The 22756-nt window shown below is 39.2% G+C and overlaps 1 protein-coding gene across 3 annotated transcripts in view; it reads left to right on the plus strand.

The window, feature by feature from the left end:
• AHI1 (Abelson helper integration site 1) overlaps window positions 1-22756 on the plus strand; it is a 105177-nt gene that overhangs the window by 6599 nt on the left and 75822 nt on the right. For all 3 annotated transcript variants that reach the window (XM_067466586.1, XM_067466589.1, XM_067466587.1), the window contains exons 4-13: window positions 5937-6526; window positions 8043-8227; window positions 8620-8836; window positions 9684-9876; window positions 10970-11065; window positions 11151-11336; window positions 14300-14455; window positions 16293-16425; window positions 18839-18962; window positions 21584-21813. In XM_067466586.1, the coding sequence (XP_067322687.1) occupies window positions 5937-6526; window positions 8043-8227; window positions 8620-8836; window positions 9684-9876; window positions 10970-11065; window positions 11151-11336; window positions 14300-14455; window positions 16293-16425; window positions 18839-18962; window positions 21584-21813 (2110 nt within the window). The remainder of the gene's footprint in view (window positions 1-5936; window positions 6527-8042; window positions 8228-8619; window positions 8837-9683; window positions 9877-10969; window positions 11066-11150; window positions 11337-14299; window positions 14456-16292; window positions 16426-18838; window positions 18963-21583; window positions 21814-22756) is intronic.

A 22756-nucleotide genomic window follows, 5' to 3' on the forward strand; every position in this document is an offset into this window, starting at 1 on the left:
CAATTGAGAAAAAAGAACAGGAGGTAGAAGCTTATCAGTATTTCAGAATTACTGCAGGTTGCACAAAATCCTTGTACAATATCATTAATTACTGCTAAGAGTTATTACAAATTGTTTTGATTGCTCTAAAAGCAGTAATTGAAGCAGTAACTCATGGCACCTATGCTATGGTAATCTAAGGTGATTTTAGGACTTTATCACACCAGCCTGTTATCTCACACCAGTCATGTTTTGGAAGCGAATAGGAACATATTGGCAACATACTGGTCTTTCCACATACCCACCTCAATTTATTTCTAATCATCAGAGAAATAGATGTGATTCTCTTTCTTTCTTTTTTCTTATCACCTTTGATAAGGGGTTAACTGGGAGAACAACGTTGATATTATCAGCCTTCATAGACTATGTTTACTTCTCAGATGGGTCTCTAAGGTGCTTCCATATCCCTTTTGTATGTGAATATTCCAGACCAACAGAGCTGTGTCTGAAATCTATGCCAGGATGATAAATCGAGTATAATAATAAATGGAATATCATTGTTCTATCAGAAATACTGTGAAATTATCTCCTTGCCCCTTGCCTTGCAGCTGATTGTATCTAATGGAACTTAGCAGTACTTCAACCATAGCTAAATCAGCTTAGATTGTTGCCCTTCAGTTATGCTTCAAAGACCATCCACCAGGGTGGAAGAACTGGGCTTACTGTACCTGAAGCCAGAGTAAGAATACGAAGATACAGTAGTATCTATGATTATAGGAATAATGAATGAGCAATTGAGAAAGAAGAGATAGATAGAGTAATAAAATGGACTAAAAATTGTCCTATTGGTTCAAGAGTTCGTTATTCTGGCTCTAGTACTGTCCTAGAAGGGGTAGGAAGAGTAACTTCATTCTTTTTTGTTCAAAAGTGTATTACTCTCACTTTATTACTGTCCAGTCAGATACCCCCAAAGAGGTCATGATGAAGATAGGCTAGCCCTGTTTGTCTCCACCACCTTGCAAATGGGTGTTTTTTTCCCAGTGTTCTGCCCCTAGGTGGATATGTGGCATTCTGTTTAAGATATTGTCTTCTATTTTCCTGCCTTTTTGCTTTTTCAATTTTGTTTTGTGTTGTATAGTGCCCTGAAATATGGGACGGCAAAGGGCAATTTAAAATGTTTCCAGTAATCATTTCTGTTTATGAAATTAATTGACTTGTTTCCTCGTCTCTAATTAGTGTGACATTTTTAGCGATTTTGCTGCATTCTTGAAACAGTTGTATAAGTTGGACCTAAACCACTGAAAGCTTTAAAGGTTAAAATCAAACCTTGAATCAGGCTCTGAAACAAACTGGCAAACAGTGAAGGTGCTGTAGTAGGGCGGTGGTATGCTTCTTGTGTCCAGCACCTGTTAGTAACATGACTGCAGCAATTTGGACTAGTTGGAGTTTCCGAGCACTTTTCAGGGGCAGCTCCACATAGAGTATGTTAAATTGGATGGCCATCTGTCAGGGGTGATTTGAATGCAATATTCCTGCTTCTTGGCAGGGGGTTGGACTGGATGGCCCATGAGGTCTCTTCCAACTCTTTGCTTCTATGATTCTATGAGTATAATCATAAATTGGAATATCAGTGGGTTGTAACCAAGGCATGGACTTCCATGGCCAGATCTGTCTTTTCAAGGTAGAGACACAGCCGGTGCACAAGCTCTAATTGTGCAAAGGCCCTCCTAGACACTGCTGACACCTGAGCCTCCATATTTAGTGCTGAATCCAGAAGTACCCCCAAGCTGCGGACCTGTGATTTCAAGGGGAGTGTTACCCCATACAACACAGGTTGCCACCCTATACTCTGATCTGCCTTACAACTGACCAGGAGGATGTCTGTCTTGTCAGGATTCAATTTTAATTTGTTTGTCCTCATCCAGTCCATTACTGCTGATAGGCACCAGTTCAAAGTCTTGGCCATTTCCTTGGCTTTTGGCGGAAATGAATAATAGAGTTCAGTGTCATCTGTGTACAGGTGGCACAGAACTCCAAAACTCTGGATACTCTCTCCCAGCGGTTTCATGTAGATGTTAAACAACTTGGGGGAAAGTACTTGTCATGCAGGACCCCACATGACAATAACCATGAGGTTGAGCAGGAATCCCCCAGTACTACTTTCTGGGTCCCTCTTTCCAGAAAGGAACAGAGCCACGATAAAACAGTGCCCTCAAGTCCCATCCCAGCTAGATGGTTCAGAAGGATACCATGGTCGATGGTATTGAAGGCCGCTGAGAGTTCCAGGAGGACCAACGGGTACCCACACACACGCTGTCTAGTTCTCTGCGTAGATCATCTACCAAGGTGACCAGAGCCGTCTCAGTCCCATGGTTGGGCCTAAAACCAGATTGAAATAGATCTAGAAAATCCCATTTCATCCAGGAATCCTTGGAGTTGTGGGCTCACCACATTCTCCAGAACCTTGCCCAAGAATGGAAGGTTAGAAACTGGGCAGTTATTACCCAATGTTGATTTCTTTAGTAAAGGTCTTACAACAGCCATTTTCAGGCTGGATGGAAATTATCCTTGACTTAAGGAAGCATTTGCCACCCTCTTCACCCAGTCTACCAATCCCCCCCCCCCCGGCTTGTTTGATTAGCCAGAAAAAAACTGAACTCCTAACTTGAAGCTCCCAAAACAGGCAGCTTGACACATGAAAATCCAACATTGATCTCCCCACCAAACATTGACTACAATTTCTTAAGAATACTCCCTCTTGCCCATGAGTTCACTCTTTCTCACACCTGCATTCCCTTTGTTTATCTTTCAGTCTCTTGGAACATCAGATTTGTCTCTGTTTTGCACTATCCTAGAATCAAAGAATCATAGAATCAAAGAGTTGGAAGAGACCTCATGGGCCATCCAGTCCAACCCCCTGCCAAGAAGCAGGAATATTGCATTCAAATCACCCCTGACAAATGGCCATCCAGCCTCTGCTTAAAAGCTTCCAAAGAAGGAGCCTCCACCACACAGAGAGAGTTCCACTGTTGAACGGCTCTCACAGTCAGGAAGTTCTTCCTAATGTTCAGATGGAATCTCCTCTCTTGTAGTTTGAAGCCATTGTTCCGCGTCCTAGTCTCCAAGGAAGCAGAAAACAAGCTTGCTCCCTCCTCCCTGTGGCTTCCTCTCACATATTTATACATGGCTATCATATCTCCTCTCAGCCTTCTCTTCTTCAGGCTAAACATGCCCAGTTCCCTGAGCCGCTCCTCATAGGGCTTGTTCTCCAGACCATTGATCATTTTAGTCGCCCTCCTCTGGACACATTCCAGCTTGTCAATATCTCTCTTGAATTGTGGTGCCCAGAATTGGACACAATATTCCAGATGTGGTCTAACCAAAGCAGAATAGAGGGGTAGCATTACTTCCTTAGATCTAGACACTATGTTCTGTTGGATGTGTAAATGCTGGGTTATCTGTAACCGTCCTGTCTCCTCCACATTCCTATCAGAGTCAGTCCCTGGCCGATTCTCATGATTGGTCCATGACAACAGATCTATAGATAGTTCCTCCATCATCATCATCCCATCCTGTACAGAAGATCAAGTCCAAAATGTGTCCAGCAGCATGAGTGGGGCCAGATATAACCTGGGACAGTCCATGGTTGTCATTGCAACAATGAACTCCTGAGCCACCCCTAACAGGCTAGTCTTGGTGTAAACACTGGAGTCCCCGAACACTATTAACCATTGGGATTCCCATGCTAAGGCAGAGACCAGTCTGATTAGCTGAGAGGTAGGGAGACTACTGAGCAGTGGGGTGGGCAGTACACCAACAGAATTCCTATGCTGGCTGCCAACCTTTAAATAGACACCCTCGAACTTGGGTGATTGCAGGATGGGGCACCTGGTCAGGGAGATGGAATCCCAATAGACCACTGCAACATCTCCTCCCTGCCCCCCAGGTCTATTCTGCTGCTGTGCTAAAAAAAAACTGGAGGGCAAAGCCAAGAGAGAATACCCCCCCCCCACTCCCTAGCTTCACCCAACCATGTTTCAGTAATACATACCAGGACAGTTTGTTCATCCAGGATCAAATCCTAGGTGATAGTTGTTTTGCCATTAACTGACCTGGCATTTAACAGCAGCAGCTTCAACCTTTTGGAACTGCCATCTTGGACATCCAGGTTATGTACCGGAGGCGACAATCTGTTGGTGGTAAGGAATCTCCTACACTCCCCATGATGGTGATACTGTCTCCACCTCAACATCTCCTGCCCTGAATCACTTCCCCTACAAACACAATCCATCTACACTCTGTACAATTCATGCAAGAAAAGCTGACTGGTACTGGCAGCAGTTGTTTTGTTTGTGCAAAGTGTACAAGCAGTCCAAAGAAATAATGCAGTGGGTTTACGTTTGCAGAGAAAAACAGTAAAGAAACTGGGTTCCTCCAGACAAGGCATTTATTGTGGTAATATCCTTGTGTTATTTATGGGTTGTTGTTTTTTTTTTTTCGCAGTGGGTGGTCTGTGCCCTTCTTGTATTTATTTCCCACATTTCCTTAGATACTTTCTTGTCATTAAAAGACATCCACGAGGAAGTCTAAGTCAGAATAGCCTTACAGTTTTCAATTTGATAATGTTCTATTGGAGGGTGAAATCCACCATGTGTTCAGTAGATCCATGCCTTTTTGTCTTATAAAAATAGTCTAGGACTTTCTTGATGGCTGTTTCTAAGCTCTGGAATCCCCTTTCTTAAAAGCTTAGAATGGCTGTCCTTCATTTGGCAGTAAAGGCATTTTTATTCCACCAGGGCTTTAAGAATGATATGTTTTTATTGCACATTTAATTTTTTGCATTACCACTTTTAATTGGCTTGCTTTAAACCATTGTTTAATTTTTTCATTTGTATGCTTTGAATTATCTCAGATTTAATTACATTTATTATTTTTTGCTATATTATATTTGTTTTACTTTATAAGCAGTATTAAGTTAAGGTTTGAGGGAAGAGTTGAATATAAATAAAATTAATAGTAGCACTCCTTCCAGTAGGAACACTCCATCTAGCTTCTGAAGATCTAAGAGGGAAGAAGGACAAAACAGAAATTTTTGGTAATGGGCAGAGAGTAGGAGCCAACTTTAGATATGAGTAAAACCAGACTTTAAGGAATATGGATAGGAGAAGATGTTTACAAATATGCATAAATACTTTAAATCTCTCCAGCATTTGTAATGAGTTGTCTTTCGATGAAAAAATGATACTTTAAAGTTTAATCTACATTCAGTTGTTCCCAGTTGGAATAGATTCATTGGATCTGTGGAATGTACATAATTTTGAGTTAGCAAATTCCTGCTGACTTTCTACCACTGCGACAAATAATTGGATATAGACCTTAGTGCGGGTTTTTTAAAAGTCTGCCCTTTAAACATTTTTTGAGTAGCTTTCTATCATTCCTAGCATATAGATACTTAAAACTGTTTTAAATGAACAGTTTGGCTAAATCTCCTTAAAGATGTTGTTCATATGTAACAGAACTTTCAAAATATATTTTTTTGCTGTCTTATCTTTCAATTTCCCACTTTTTTTTCAGAAGTGCTAGGTCTGTGATTAGTCACCAGACATGTACATCCTTCCTCACATAATAGTTATGTTACATATAAATTTGATGTGGAAAATGTTTGAACATGTATTTTTAAAATATGTTATTTGGGCACATGAGCAAAAGAAGGTACTCTAGAATGTGTTTGAGGGATTTTTTTATTATAACAAAATTGGAAACTGAGTATGAAAAACTTGCTGAAATTGAGACTCCTCATGTTTCAAATGAATTGCATCTATTGGATGCTGCTTACAAAAAGAGTTGTATTTTTTTTAGTTCACAGAATACAATTAGCATTGTACCTAACATTAATATTATTATAACCTGCTTGTAATTTACTGATATATTTTTCATTGTTTTTGTTTTGATTGCAGCTTGAGACATTCAAAAACCATCTTGATCCTTCCAAAGAAAATGATGAGATCATTATAAACAACACTTATAACCCAGAGGAAAGAAGCCTGCACAAGCTTGGAAGCAAAGCCCCAGTTGCCGTAAAAATAAATGATAATGTTGTTAGTGGAGAGAATATCAAGCAAACAAAGACGAACAAGAAGAAGAAGGCAGCATTACAAAAACAACTTAATGAGGAGGAAACGTTATCTGAAATGAAATTGGATGGTTTTGAAAAAGAGCTTCATGTTTTTTCAAAGAAAAAAACCAAAAGTATATTACAGGCAGATGCACTTCATCAAAAAGGGGACAGCAACATAAAAGGTGCCTTGAATGGAGTGAGAGATATGTCTGAGTTAGATGAGGAAGAGCAGTTAATCCAAGTTTATGAGCAGCAAGTGGCTGAAGAGGAAGCAAATGCAATTAAGAAGAAAATAAAAAAGAAACTTAAAGAACAGATGTCTGAATTCACCTCCAATGTTCAAAGCCATGAAGTAACACTGAACAATGAAATGAGTAAAAAGAAGAAAAAGAAAAAAGAATTCCCAGTTTTATCAGCAGCTCACTCAAGGTATGGTGGGGAAAAGTAAATCAGCTTGCATTTCAGTCTTTCAACAGTTCTTTGACTTTTTTTTGAGATTGGAAAGAGTTTTACTTCTTTTATTCATCATGATTTTGTAAAGGAAAATATAATGTTACCGTACCTATAAACATGTTGATTGCATCAGTTTTTTCCTCCAGCCTGAAAAATATACCTATCACTGGGGGATTTTGTTGTGATTCATTAGAAGTGTAAGGTTTTAGTTTTTGTACTTTTACTCAGACAGAAGAAATAAGTGAAATAGGGCTTTGTGCACAAACATATACATACATACATACACACATAAAAGTTTGGTTTTGAGCCTGATTCATTTGTTTGGATCTCAACCAAATTCCAAGATAAATACCATATTTATGAGATTCTAATGTTCACCTTTTTTATATAAGGGGGAGGCCCGGCAAGCCAGAGTGAAGGGGGTTGCTTTTGCTGCCTCCTCCTCCACTGCTGCCACTGCTTCAGGGCCTGTGGCTGAAAAGGGAGCTGGCCCTTATGAGGCAGCAACCCAGGCAAGGAGGAAGATTGTAAAGGCAGCTGCTCACCGCAGGTCCCAGGAGCTGAGGAGGCTGCTCCTCCACCTCCTTTTCCTTTTCTCCTTGGCTTCTGGGACCTCTTGCTACTTTGCCGGCTATCCCCAGGAGCTAGCCCCAGGAGCCAAGCATCTGCTGCTCTTCCTCCTCCACATTCGCCTTCACCTCTTCATCCTTGGCTCCAGGGGCTTGCAGTGAACAACCAGCAAAGGTACCTGTGATGCAAGCAGGGCTTTTGGTGCAAGCAGGGCCTTCAGCAAGGGCAGGGCCTTTGGCACGACTGGGACTTGCATTGCAAGCAGGGCCTTTGACATGATTGGGGCTTGTGGCACGAGTGGGACCTTTGGCAAGAGTAGGGCTAGTGGAGAGCGCAATGAGCAGCCAAAACACAGAAAGCAGACAGCAAAGGCACCGAGGAGGAAGAGGAGGCAGCTTGTCAGGGTCTTTCCCTCAGTGGAGCCACCTTTGGCTGCACCGCTTCAGAGCTCCTTTCCTTTTTTTACTTTCTCCCTTCCACTTTTCCTTCTTGCTGACTTTTCTTTCTTAAATCTTCTTTCCATTCTCTTTCCCTCTCGGTCTATTCTTTCAAGACTCCTTTCTCCCCTTCCTTCTGGCACATTCTTTCTATTCTACCTCCTTCTCTCTGCCTTTCTTTCAAGATTCCTTTCTCCCCTTCATTCTTGTAGCTTCTTTCCATTCTCTTTCTGCTGTGCATTACATTTGCCAGAAAATCCCCTTTTTTGGTTTCAGTGTTTGAAAATTGAGGTAAGCATTAGATTTGATGGCACATTAGATTTGAGTAAATATGGTATTATTGTCAAGAACTGAGATAGGTTAATAGTGGGTAGCAACAGTATTTCTTTTACAAGCAGCAATTATGGCTTTGACATGTTCTGAGGCCGATGTGTTGTGCATATATCAATGTATCCTAGATAACTGTGGAATCTACTTTGTTACAGTGTCATGACCCTATCTGAACTGCAGAGATTTCCAGAAGAGGAAAGTAGCAGCAAAAAGAGTTCATTGGAGAGACCACTCATATCAAAGTCTGCAGAAGATGCATTAATAGAGACACCACACTGGGAGGAAGATGCTGAAAAACCAAAATCTAAAGGGAAAAAAGTAAAAAGAAAATCCAAAAAAGGTTTGTTTAGGTAGAATTCAAACCCATTTAGCATTATTTCACAAAACTGAGATCAGACTTGCAAATTGATGTATTGTCGGTTTTCACCCTTCATTTCAGCATTTCTTGTGGCAAAAAGCTCTAATTTTTTTTGTGTGCTCAGGCTTTCCAAATGTATATTGATGAATTGTCTTTAACCAAATTAAGTATGGAGCTTTAAGGTACCCATTGGAAATCAATCTTCATTCTTTGTTTAATTACATATATATGGGAACAAATATACAATCGAATGTACTGAGTCAATTTTCATAAACAATTGTGCATATGGCAGACTAGTTATGATAATAACTATGTGTTGTAAAGTTTAATTTAAATGATTATTCACTCACAGAAGGCTATTTTCTTCATCCTAGCACTTGAAGAAGATGCTGAGCAACCAGGCGAAAGTACGTCATATGTTGCTTCTAGTGTTTCAACAGAACCAAAACCAATTTTTGATGACAGCCTCGTTTTAGGTGTTTACATCCACCGAACCGATCGGCTTAAAACTGATCTCATGGTGTCACATCCCATGGTTAAGATTCACGTGATTGATCAGAACACTGGTCTGTATGTCAAGAAAGAGAATAGGTGATTTAAACAACTTTATAAAAATCTGTTTTATATTATTATCATCTTTTTTCTCTCTGATTTTTCAAATGTTCAGTTGAATTGTTGATGTTTCTAAATTAGGATGGGCAACAGTCAGGAGCTAGGGTGCTACATGGGAAGTTGTATGACCCTGAAGTTATATAGATACAGATATAGACATATTGGATAGATAGATACATAGATAGATATAATTTCAATGTCATACAAGTGATACATATAATTTCAGAGTCATACAAGTGTGTGTGTGTGTGTACACATATACACATATACATACAATATATTATTTGTGTGTATTTGCAGTGTTTCACTGCAGTTGTTTGACCTAAAATTATCCAGTATAGTGAACATGTGGATGTGGAAAGAATGCCCTTTTGTAACGAGATGACTTCAAGTTGTGGGAACTGTGTGGCTTTCAAGATAAATTTCAATTTGAATTAATTCTTTAATCAACCGAAAGTTACTGAGTTTAATATACAAAATATTAACATATTATACGCTGTTTTGAAAGATTAAAGACAAAATGAATTTAGTATTCATATCAATTTTTTCTGGCCTTGAGGGAGCTGGGGGTGGTAACGGCCGACAGGGAGCTCTGGCGTGGGCTGGTCCATGAGGTCACGAAGAGTCGGAGACGACTGAACGAATGAACAACAACAAAGAGGAAGAATATTTGTTCCCATTTAACTGTGCAGACTAGACTAATAGGAATTCTAGTACAACAATTTCTGAAGGGCTACAAAATCACACTAATCTAATAATGGATGGTGCTTTATTTGAAAAATATCAAACACAGTTGGACTCAACATAATTTATTGTTTTCATACAGCAGCCGACCTGTTTCTTCTTTCTATGAACAAGAAAAAGTAGGACACATTCTTCCTATTATGACCCAACCTTATGATTTCAAAAAATTTAAGTCAACACTTCCAGAATGGGAGGAGCAAATAATATTTAATGAACGTTTTAACTATTTTCTTCAAGATTCTGAAGAAAGCCCAAGGGTGATACTGTTTTTTGAGGTATGGAATCATGTTTTACATTTTCCGTTGTATGCCCTGCTTAATTCTGTCTTTCCTGAGGCTTTCATTTATCTTGTATATATTATTTGATACTAGTGCTTTGATTGTGCTTTTCCTGTATGGCAGAGGGTTGGACTGGATAGCGCTTGTGATCTCTTCCAACTCTGATTCTATGAAAGTCATGAAGAGCTTAAATTATGATATATAATATATAATATTTATATAATGGAGAATCTTGATCGTGCAATCTAAATAACTAAATGAAAGCTTCCTTCCATGTGCCTACTGAGTGCTTGATGGCCAGAGTGATGTGGGAGGGGGGAGAACAGGAATCACTTCCTCTTCCCTCCCTTCTCCAGTTGCTTTGGTGTTTTGAACATTGGTCCAAATGACGAGTGGCTGACATGAGCCATATCATGCCCGCTGGCCACCACAACAGTGACTGGAGGGTGAGAATGGGGGCAGGGATAATGTGTGCTATTCTGTGTCCCTAGGCTGCCTACACCTGGAGAATATGGAGTGACCAGGTAACCAGTTGTGGTTGGTTCCATTTCAGAACTGACCCAACTGTTCATGTGAATCCGAAGTTGGGGTTTGCTCCAGTTCTTGGATAGTATTCAGAACAACTCACAATTTTGCTTAACACAGTTTGAGGTTGCATTGAAGTGCCCTATGTTAACCTGGAACAGCTCCATATGGCATTTAACTGCCATGGAACTGACTCGCCAGCCCTTCATGATAAATTGTAGATGCCTGCAAAATAGTAGCTGTGAAACTTCCTAGATTTCTAATTTATTTCCTCCCCTTTAAAAAGAAAACGTAGAAAGCCACCATCTATCATGAGTTTCTGTTTTCTTCTTAGTGGGTATCCCATTTTGAATGATTTGGGATTAATCAAGTATAAGAGCACTTTGAATTTCTGTTCTAGATATTAAAATTTGAATTCACCATGTAGAGTATTAGTTCGGGGAAATAATACCTAAAATGACTTGAAAAAACATTCATGTTTGCTACATAATTGACAAAATTGTGTGTGTGTGTGTGTGTGTGTCTAATTGTTCTGAATGAAACTGATTTTCTACTTTTCTTCCAGATCCTTGATTTTTTAAGTATGAATGATGTGAAAGCCAACTTTGATGGTCAAGCTCAGGAAAGTGGCTTTCGAAAAATCTGTTGGGCATTTTTGAAGGTATTTCAGTGTTTGTTTTTCAAGTGTTTAAATAAAAGCTCTGTTGTTACATTTGGTTTAACTGTAAATATTTTGCTCTTTTCAGCTTGTAGGTGCAAATGGAGTATTGAATGTTGGGGGAAAACTGCGTCTTCAGCTATATTCACCTCCTCCCAGGGCCAAGTCACAGCTAAACGTTGTGGAAGTTTATGACTGGTGGGCAAAATGTCCCAGAAACCATTATCCTTCAACACTCTATGTAACCATAAAAGGCATTAAACTTCCAGAACATGTAAGTTAGGTTGTAGGTATGCTTACAAAAAATCATTGAAGATATTTATGTCAACATGGAACTGGGAAAATTTGTTTTTGGGAGTCCTTATAAAGTTGCTGTGAAAAGGAGCCTTGCACATCTGCATGTTATTACTTTAATCTACTTTGGTACTTTAAATAAATTTCTCAATTTTTCCAATAAATACATGATGATATTCATCAAACATTTTACATCCAATTCAGTAAAGCAGGCTGAAGTAGCATTTTTTTTTACTTAGATGAACCTACTGTATATACTTGAGTACAAGCCGACCCGAATATAAGCTGGGGCACTTAATTTTACCTCAAAAAACTAGGAACATTATTGACTCGAGTATAAACTGAGGGTGGGAAGTTCAGCAGCCACTGTTGGTAACATATGACCATATGACAACTGAGCATATACAGGTAAATGGGAAGTAATGGGAAAAAATAGGAGCAGTTCTCAAAAATGATGTCTCATGAATCATCTGAAGTTGTCAAACAAAAACTAACATGTTTAAGATCGTTCCCACATTGCATAATAATAGCAGGTTCTGTCCTATGAAATCTTAGGATTTATAGTTTGGGGATTTATAGTTTGTAGATATATTCTGTATTCATGTCAGTTAAGATGGGAGTTGTGGGAGTTGAAGTCCAAAATCCCTGGAGGGCCCAGGTTTGCCCATGCCTGCTCTAACCTGGAGTGAGTTGTAGGAGTTTAAGTCCAAAACCCTTGGAGGGCCCAAATTTGCCCATACCTGTCCTAACTTGGATGGAGTTGTGGAATTTGAAGTCCAAAACACCTGGAGGCCTCAAGTTTGCCCATGCCTGCACTATGGGGCTGGTGAAAATAATCCTTGAAGATGGCAAGGGTGTGTTCGTTGGTGATGGTAGCCTCCTCTTTTTGCTATGCACCTCCCTCTGCTAACCAGGGAGTAGCCTCCATCATCCTGGCAACCCCGGCCTTCAACTCTTTAGTAAAAGGAAGGGTGCGCACCAGTGGCACCAACTTCCTGTTCTTGCTGCACACACCTCTCGCCTCCCTCTTCTTTTTGCGCGAAGAGGGAGGTGAGAGGTATGTGCGGAGAGAACAGAAAGTTGGTCCTGCTGGAATGTACACCCTTCCCATTACTGAAGAGTTGAAGGCCGGGGTTGCCAGGGTGACAGAGACTACTCCTTAGCTTTCCCTCAGCTAGAAGAGGGAGGTGTGTGGTGAAAAGCGGAGGCTGCTGCCACCAACGCATGCGCTCTTGCCATCTCCAAGGATTATTTTCACCTGCCCCATAGTGCAGGCATGGACAAACTTGGGCCCTCCAGGGGCTTTGAACTTCAACTCCCACAGAGCTCACTCAAGTATAAGCCAAGGGGAACATTTCAGCCTTAAAAAGGGTCCCAAAAACTTGGCTGATACTCGAGTATATATGGTATTTCTTGGTAAATCCATATTTTTAAGCTATTTTTTCATCAAAAGTCCAGAAACATTGGTTATTTTTAAAATAACATTTGCTACTGGTAGACAAGCATTCAAACCTATTTCAGAGGGCAGGGCAGAAGCATATTTCTCTTTTCCATTGTGAGAAGTAAATATTTAACATAGGAGGAAAATAAACACTTTCCTTTGGCTTCATGTATGTATGTATGTATATACATCTGTATTTATTTATATCCTATCTCTTTCCCAGCCCAGGGACTTAGTACAGATTTTACATAAAACATGTAGATAAAAAGCTCACACAAATAAAAAATGTAACAAAATTAAAATATCATTAAATGATCAGTGGAACTAAAAGCTATTAAAACCATATCCATCAAAAAAATAAGAAATAAGAGCACTATAGCACAATTATTTAAAAAGTCAGTTCCTAAATGTCTGCCAGAATGAGAAGATTTTTATGTACTGCCAGAAGAACATCAGGAATAGAGCCCACCTGTCCTCTGTATAATGTGAGTTCTAGAGCCTGGGATCAGTTACCAACAAACCCTCTCCCGCATTCTCACCAGAGGTACCTATCAAGATGGCGAGACAGAGAGGAGGGCCTTCTTTGAAGATATCAAAACTTGGATAGACCCATCTTAGTGAATCATCTACCACATAGTGCCTTCCTTCTTTTCTGCGTGATAGGCTTGACTTACTTAGCATAAAATAGTGATGCCTCAGTTTTAAGGGAAATAATTTGTTAACAATTTGGACAATGCATTGATCATAGCTTAGTGAAATACCCATTTCTCAGTGATACAGCATCTGTTTTGCACAAAAAGATCCAGTGCTGTGGTTTTGGCTTTACCTGCTAGAGCAGGAAAGGACCTCTGTCAAAAACCATGGAGAGGTGTTGTATATCAGTGTTGATAATATTTATAATACAAGCCTGTGTATGTTTACTTGAAGGTAAAACCTATTACATTAAATGAATATTTGTTTATTTGGGATTACAGACTTAATTGATTAATTAATCTGTCTTATTTATACTCTTAAGCAATGTTCTTTGCCTGTATAGGGATGCAGCATGCTTAGCAATTTGAGTTGATTCATACATATAAATACTTCACTTGATGGCTGTAATCCTATTGTTACTTCAGTAGACTTTACATACATTTTTATTCAACATTCAACAATTTATCCACTGGGTGTAGTCAGGACTCAGTGTCAATTTGGGTCAATAACTTCAATATCAAATGCTGGCTTTCTTCACTTGATACGGCAGCATCATGGCTTCACCTGCGAGTGCGCCATCACAAAGCTAGCATTATAGAAGATCCTTGTATCACCATTAATATTTTCAAATTCTATGTATTTGCTGCTGGGTCTGTTCATATATATTTAGGTTTGGGCCATAAAACAGAAATAAAACTGTATTACTCATCTTAATTGTGTGCTTAAAATTTAATAATGAAACAAGTTTTAATAGTATTTTGTTTAAAAAATGTACATTTCCATATTGTTTGATGTTTTTCTGTTTGTAGGTAGATCCTTCATTACGTTCTATGATGGCTGTTCAGCAAGAATACAATTCTCCATCATTCTTGGAGTTACAAAGGGAAGTAGCTAAAAAAGCTAATAATTCTGGTCCACAGAACAAAAAGGAAGAACCTTTTAAGTGGTCAAAACTCCCTGGACAGGCAAGTCCTCTTAAAATATATATTTTTGTATGTATACATTAACTTTTTGTAGCAACCCATTTTTTATGTAAAGACAAAGTTGATGTTTTGTTTTTCATTTTCCTCGGTGTACAGGGAATATCTACCACAGTTAACTTATATGTCATTTGTGGTTAGTTTGCAGTTGTCCGAGTAGAGACTTAAATTTAAAATATGATTTTTTATTAAGGATATGACAATCAAATGAAGGCATGGCATAATAAGCAACCTGTGAAATGCAGTGGAGAGCAGTATTACTACTGGCAGTTTTCATATTGTGTGAAGGCATTGCATCACTCATGGTATTCTACATCTGTTATTGGCAAAAGAAAAAAAGCCTTGAGCTCATGCATTTCTTGCCATGCTAGCCTCAATGCAGAAAGTCCATTATTAGTGTTTTCAGTAAAAGATGGATTTATTACAAGATCCATCTTACAAGGATTAAGGATACGCCACTCATAATAGCAGGCTCTGCCTGGCTCAAACTAGGTCTTTGTGTTTTTACAGGAGTATGGTTATAGTGATGCCTTTATTCTTAGAAAAAAAGTAGTTTATAATCTTAGTCTGAAATGTGCTTCAGATATGGTCTGCGGTCAAATGTTTGTTTTACGTCAGTCTCTACAGGAAGCAGTTTGACCACCTTTAGAGCAAGTGGTGTTGCGGCCAGTGGTGGTGGGATTAAATCGGAGATTGATACAGACCCAGAATACACAGAATGTAGTTCCACAGCTTTTTGTTCTTCAAAATTGTCCAGTTTAACTATGCTTTTATAAAAATATCAATATAAACCTACCCAATTTGGAATTTTTCTAATGTGCAAGATCACAGCTTTCAAAATCAGTTGAGTAGCAGCAGTTCCCCATGGTTTCGGGCAAGGTCATTTCCAGTCCTACCAGGATGCATATCATAGCTAGCACTGGGATAATGAGTACACGTGTGAACTTATAGGTAAAGGTAAAGGTAGTCCCCTGACATTAAGTCCAGTCATGTCTGACTCTGGGGTGTGGTGCTCATCTCCATTTCTAAGCCAAAGAGCCAGCGTTGTCCGTAGACACCTCCAAGGTCATGTGGCCGGCATGACTGCATGGAGCGCCGTTACCTTCCCGCCGGAGCGGTACCTATTGATCTACTTACATTTGCATGTTTTCGAACTGCTAGGTTGGCAGAAGCTAGGGCTGACAGCGGAAGCTCACGCCGCTCCCCGGAATCGAACCTGCGACCTTTCGATCAACAAGCTCAGCAGCTCAGTGCTTTAACCCACTGCGCCACCGGGGGCTCCGTGAACTTATATGTTTCTAAATATCTAGAAAGAACCACATTGGAGAAGGTTAAAATAATGCATAAGTTGGAACTCTGCACTTGTTACCAAGTACCTGTTCAGAAGCAAGCAGTAGTGAGGAAGATGTAAGAATGATATATGTCAATTGAAGCCCTGTTACCGATTTCACATGTATTCACGAGAATGAAAAGCAACCAAATTAATCATATAATTTTACTGTGTACAATCCATCCATATTTTATAATCTACCAATTTGGGGTAACATTATACATCTGATAGAGTATAGTCTATTAAAGTTTATATTATAATGTATTGATTTAAGTGTTTGAAATACCATACATATATATATATATATCTTGTAAGCCGCTCTGAGTCCCCTTCGGGGTGAGAAGGGCAGCATATAAATGTCGTAAATAAATAAATAAATGTGCCTCTTCATTTTTTGTGGTTGAGGCTAATGCCGCTGTTCTGGAAAGAATTCAATTTATCACACTGTTAATATAACAGTTGTGCCAATCATTATTTCCTTTGAAAATGCAGGTTTGTCGTATACCAAACAAGTATCTGTTTTCTCTACGAGCCGGAGATATGGGATGTTTTTGTATTCGCTTCTCAGAAGATGGTCGGACATTAGCAGCAGGTTGTGCAGGAAGAGATGGTTATCCAATTCTTTGTAAGTTACAGTCCCAAGATATACTTGCATTTCAATATAGAAACAAAAAAGTTTTTTACCACATTTGGTTTTGTAATAAAAAGCTTACACTAGAAAATGCATTTTGCTGTACGGCGAAATATTCCTTAAAAATGACAGCTAGGATTGAAATACCTGTATACAAACTACAGAGCTTTACCTATGCTCTGGTGTTTTTCTCACCATTTGCTCCTCTTACAGTTGTCTTTGCTATATCTCAGCTTTTTCTGTTGGTGAGCTGCTGTGGAGCATGAGAGGGAAACTGAAATAAGCCATTTTTTTCCTTATTTGTCCTCTCTTTTAGTCATATTTAAACAATTTAGGCTTGATATATTTTATACTTGCCAAGCACTAGATGGCAGCAGCTCCCTGTTTGGTTATTCTCAATTTAAATAGAATAATAGAATCCTAGACTGGAAGAGACCACAAGGACCATCCAATCCAACCCCTTGTCATTCAGGGATACACAGTCAAAGTTGTCTCAACAGCCTCTGTTTGAAAACTTCAACATACATCCCAAGGCAGCATATTCCACTATGAACAGCTTGAGGAAGTTTTTCCAAATGTGTAGGTGGGTCCTAAGTACTGCACATGTGATGGCTCTTATTCCTTTAGGTGGAACACTACAGATTTTACCTAAACACTGTAGATTCCACCTCTTGGTTCCCTCGATGATCACCCTTTACTCCTATTGATGCAGCCTAGAATCTCACTGACTTTTAAAAACTGCTATGTCATACTGTTGACTCATATTCAGCTTGAGGCCTATGAAGACTCCTAGATCCGTTCACATTTATAGTTTTCAAATACTCATTTTTTAATTTTGCATTTCATTTTTTCTACGTTTTGCCATCTTCTCCATTCAGTGGCCCTATAATTTCTTTCTTCTTTTTGCTACAGACATAACCTAAAAACACTTTATTGTTTTGAATCTTTCTCTAGTAAGACTGAGGTCATTCTGTATTGGTTTTTCTGGCTGTCTCCACCATTCATTTGAGTTCCCACTTTTCCTCTTTCTTGTAAATGTTGCTTTTAAATCAGTTCAGTTGAAAAATCCTTTAGTGATTCATCCTAGTTTCCTTAGTATCTGTAGCTCTAAACTCACAGAATGATCCCCATACCTTCTACTTCTGTGTGTCATATTCCTCCAAATATCTGACTTCCTCCTTGGAAATATCCCCTGGGTGTTCCTCATCCAGGATAGTCTGTTCCATTCTGTCTGAGGAAATCTCATGCTCCCTTAATTTGCTGGACCTTCTTTTTCTCTCAGGCAAACAACTTGCATTTATTGTACGTGCAGTTACCCACATCCTCCAGCAAGAACACAAACATACTACAGTTGTTTCAGGTGACGGCAACAACTTCCTCACTATATTCAGAAGTGTTAATGGCACAAAAACAGAAATCTAGGCTGCCTCTTCACAACTCCCATGTGAAATACCTTTTGGCAGAGCTCCTGTTCAACTTTTAATGATATGACTATTCACTGCATAACACGCACCACTGACCCTGTGAGTTGTAAAGACAGAGGAATTCAGCAGAAGCCCAGCCCTCTTGGGCCATGTGCTCAGACAGAGCAGACCTTCAAAAATAAACAAGGGCCCCACACAAACCTTTGAAAACACAGACACTGAGATTGGAAGATAATTGAATGAATACATTAATTGACAATGAAAATAGAGTATATGATTTTATAGCATTCGTTATTGCAAACATTAGTTTATATGAATTGTTTTTCAAGGCTTCAATCCTGCCTGTGGTTACCTAGGAGTCAATCCCACTGAACTCTTGTTGTGTGCCTTCATGTTGTTTCCAATTTATGGTGGCCTAAGTCATACTCTTACAGGGTTTTCTTGGTAAGATTTATTCCTCTGAGGCTGGGAGAGTAAGACGCATACCTAATTTCTATGGCTGAGTGGGAATTTAAATCCTGGCCTGCAGAGACAAAGTCCAACACTCAATCCACTACAGGACTTAATTCTACATAGACATTAATGGTTGTATATAGTCAAACTGTTTATAATAAAACAGAAAGAGTCAAAGTCCTGTCTGGTCCAGTATTCTTGTTTCCATGTTGGTCAGTTAAATGCCTGTGGGAAATCCTGAAGGACATGAATGCAATGGCACCCTTCACCCTGCTTTAGTTATCCAGTAATTGCTATGTATGGAGATATTGCCTTTAATGTTATTATATATAGTCATAATGTCTTACTTTTCATGAATTCTTTCTTACCTGCCTTTAAGACCATCCAAGCAGGGAACTATTGGTAAAACTTGTGGCAGTAAATGCTATAAAATATTTATGCATTATATAAAGAAGGACTTTTTAATATTACAGACTTCATAATTTAATGTATTTTCAAAGCTTTACAAATTCATTTTCTGTGTTCATTAGTATATGAAATTCCTTCTGGGCAGTACCTCCGGGAATTTTATGGGCATTTGAATATTGTCTATGATATTTGCTGGTCAAAGGATAATCAACATTTACTTACTGCATCATCAGATGGCACTGCAAGGTCAGTAAAATTGTGTTTGTCCTATTAAAATTTAGAGGGGGGGGGGGGTCAGCAAAATACCTCTAGTTGTTGCAGCTTCATTATAGGAAGGAATAATTTGCTTATTTAGTCATTCAAATAAATAAATATGGATTATTTTAAAAATATAACTATTTTTCTCATAGATAGTTTTTCTAAGATGGCAATCCCTTGAGAAGAAAAAACAAAACTGTAAAGCCTTCCTTGCTTTACAGTATTTTAAACATATAATAATAGTGCTGCCTTTCTCACAAGGTTCGGGTTTAGAATTAAGAATTTGGTGGATCTGCCACTGCAGGAGCTTTAACTGTATTTGTTGTTTTTTCATGGGTATGCTTTTAAATCAGTTGTAATTCTATTGCTAATTTTCATATATTTTAAATTGTATATATTTTAGTGATGTGAATTTTTATCTGTACAATGGCCTCTCCAGATCTGTGTGAGTTTGATTCCAGTACCTATGTGGATGCTAAAAATAGTGGATGATCATGCTCTATATTATCAAAGAGTAGCAACATTCACATGGCTCCCTGTTCACATTGCCACCATTTTTGTGTAGGACATGACAGTCTGTAGTCAGTGGAAATCATATATCATGAGCTATTTATTATTTTATCTTTTGTATCCACTTGGAATCCTAGAGATGGGAGAAGGTAGGAGATGAATACTAATAATGATAAATCCTCTCTGTATCTGCTCCAAATTGATATCAGGAGGTCCTCTGGTGCTAAATCTCTGGGAAGAGACATACAACACTAGGAGAGCATCTGTTTAGATCTTAACAACTTCAGGAATAGTGACAGTAAAATCAAGAGTGAATTCTCCGTCTCCACAGCAGCAGATTCACTGGCCATTCCTGTCTGGGAACTTTATGGTAGTGCAATAGAAATGAATTATGTTGCAGATAGAGAATGCGAATATGGAAAGTAATGTTAAGATTTGCTTGGATTTAGATTCTGCTGTGCCCTGGGCAAGTCACAAATTAATCCCATGGTCAGGATGAAATGAAAAAAGGCACTTGTTATGTAGCACTAAACTTCTTTAAGGAATGAGAGAATACAAATGTGATTACACAAACTACCTAAATAGCTATATTGTTGTATTTTGTAATCTACAGTGTATCAGCTACAAAGTAGTATTGTTTTACCACGGTTGATACATAAGAATAAAGATTGAAACAATATATACTGCTTCTTAGGAAAGCATGCTATAAAGTCCTTTGTAATTTTGAAGGCTTTAATCTATGTGTCCAAAGCTTTCTTTCTTGTGTGACACATACGTCTTCTTTGAAAAACAAATGCTGCCATGTTGCTATTCAGTACCTGGCAACATGTTCCACACTGGAAATTTCAGCAGTATCCCAGGGCGTTTTTTATATTTAGCATCATTACATGTTTGATCTCCAAAGTACTCTTTGTCATTTTAATTGCCATGGCTTAATGCTAAGGAATCCTGGGGTTTCTAATTTAGTGAGGCTTCAGCACTCTTTGGCAGAGAAAGTGAAACGTCTTGTAAAACTACAATTTTCATGATTTCATACCACTGAACCTTACGGTTAAAGTGGTGTCAGACTGCATTAATTCTACAGTGTAGATTTACCCATCCAGATGAACCCTCTTCCCCGTTCTATTTTAAAGCAAACTTTAACTCTTATGCTAGAAGGGAATAAGGCTGTGGAAGAGAGCAAAGTAATGTTACAGTAGCACAGGTTGTGAGCCACCTTTCATACTGTAGCCATGGGCTGCTTTCCTAGGAATAGTGTCATTTTCAGGGCCAAGACATCCAAGACACAGGCCCGTAGCCAGGATTTCGTTTCGGGGGGGGGGTGAATTTTTTTTTCGGGGGGGGGCTGAGTCTGAGTGAAAGAGGGTCTAGCCTAGCAAACCTTTTGTATCATTACCCCAATACCCCCATGCATATGGGATATATTGAGTATGGTGATCAGATCATGATATGAATAAAAATAACAGTTTAAATAATGCACCAATAAGGCCTTTTCGCGAACCACCATGAGAATTTCGGGGGGGGGGCTGAAGCCCCCCGAGCCCCCCCCCCCCCGGCTACATGCCTGCCAAGACATCTCCATCCTACTCAGGGTTGAATGTAGCCCATGCATTCTGCTGAAAGAATGCATGTGCTACATATGAAAATTAGCAATAGAACATCGCAAGATGGGGAAGATCATCACAGTCAGCCGTTCCCAGTTATCCCACACTCCTAATAGATTTTTTTCTTTTTTTATACTTCTTTTCCAAATTTGGCTACATGCCACTTACGTTTGCTCCATTACTTTTTAGGTCAGAAACTGAAATTGAAGGTTATGAAAAAATTGAGCGCAATGTTGCATTAGCAGCACTTTACTAGTTGATTCCAGACACCTTAAAACATCTTAATATTTTAAATATTTTAAAAAGTCAACTAGGAATTCTTTGGAAGAATGCACATAATAAAGGATATCTGCCTTGTATGGAAACTGAATTTATAAGCACAGAAATGATAGCTATTTCACATAAAGTAGATGTCAAAAGCATATATTTATCTGAATCAACTTATTTGCAGATTATGTTTTTATAATAGGTTTACTTATTGTTGCTTGCTTCTAGGATGTGGAAATTAGAAATCCAGATTACCTCTGCCATGAAAGTTTTCCCTCATCCATCCTTTGTCTATTCTGCTAAATACCACCCAACAGCTGAGTATATCATAGTGACAGGATGTTATGATGCAGTGATAAGAGTTTGGAACGCAAAAGTGAAGGAAATACATGGACAGCTTGTACAAGAGTTTGATGGCCACAGAGGATTTATCAATACATTATGTTTTGATGCAGAAGGTATGCATCAGTTACCCATTTCATAGTGAGACACTGTAGCTAATGATTTCTACCTTGTAATCTGTGAGGTGTCATGTTAGAGTTGCCATTTTGTAAAGTAATTTAGGGGTCATTTTTGGGATTGGGAAGGACCATGTTTGGTTTTGGTTTGGTTTGTGTGTGTTTAAATTTTTTAGAAATGTAAAGGTAATAGCCACATTTTGTGAACGTGCAAGTTTTCTGCTCTTTCTTCTTCGTAGTCTCTGTGAATTACACATATGGGACTTTCTGTGCATGGGCATTCTGTTCAGAATCTCCTAGAAGCTCTAGGACACATTTTGGCAGCATCCCAGCCCAGACTCCCAATGAAGGTATCTAGCCAGTGGGAAGGGCTGTAAGCCTCGGCTGTTACATCAATACCTCCTTCTTCCAGTGGCCGTTTTTACTGTGCCAGTGCCACAGGAACTTTCTTGTCCCGCTCTCCTGCTGGAGTTAGAAGACATGCGCACTATGGCGCAAACCACTCCATCAGACTCCCAGCCCCCACCATCGGCTGATGAGCACCAGACCGGCACCCCACCTGTGTTGGAGTTCTCAGCAGAGGCAGGAAACAGCACCTTGGGCCCTTCCTTGGCTCTGTTGCCCTCCTACAGAGCGAGGACTGAGTTTCCCTGCTTGGAGAGCTCTAAACCGAGATTGTGTGGGCGTTCTACCTTCCAATGATCATATCATATTTAAAATACTGCAGTATTCTTACTACTCAGAATTGAGAGATGGGTCACCTGCAACACCATAGTGGACCTCCAAGTTATGTAGCCCCTCCCAAGGCACTTTATATTACTGGGGGTCCTCACCCTGAGACCAGGGTTTTTTGTTATCACTCCCCTCCTTACTATAAGGAAAGGGAACTTAGAGGCTTCGAATTTGGCGTTGCAAGTGGCGCAGTCCTCTATGCAAGTGGCTG

The sequence above is a fragment of the Anolis sagrei genome, chromosome 1 (genome assembly GCF_037176765.1).
Source record: "Anolis sagrei isolate rAnoSag1 chromosome 1, rAnoSag1.mat, whole genome shotgun sequence".
Classification (NCBI taxonomy): Eukaryota; Metazoa; Chordata; class Lepidosauria; order Squamata; family Dactyloidae; genus Anolis; species Anolis sagrei.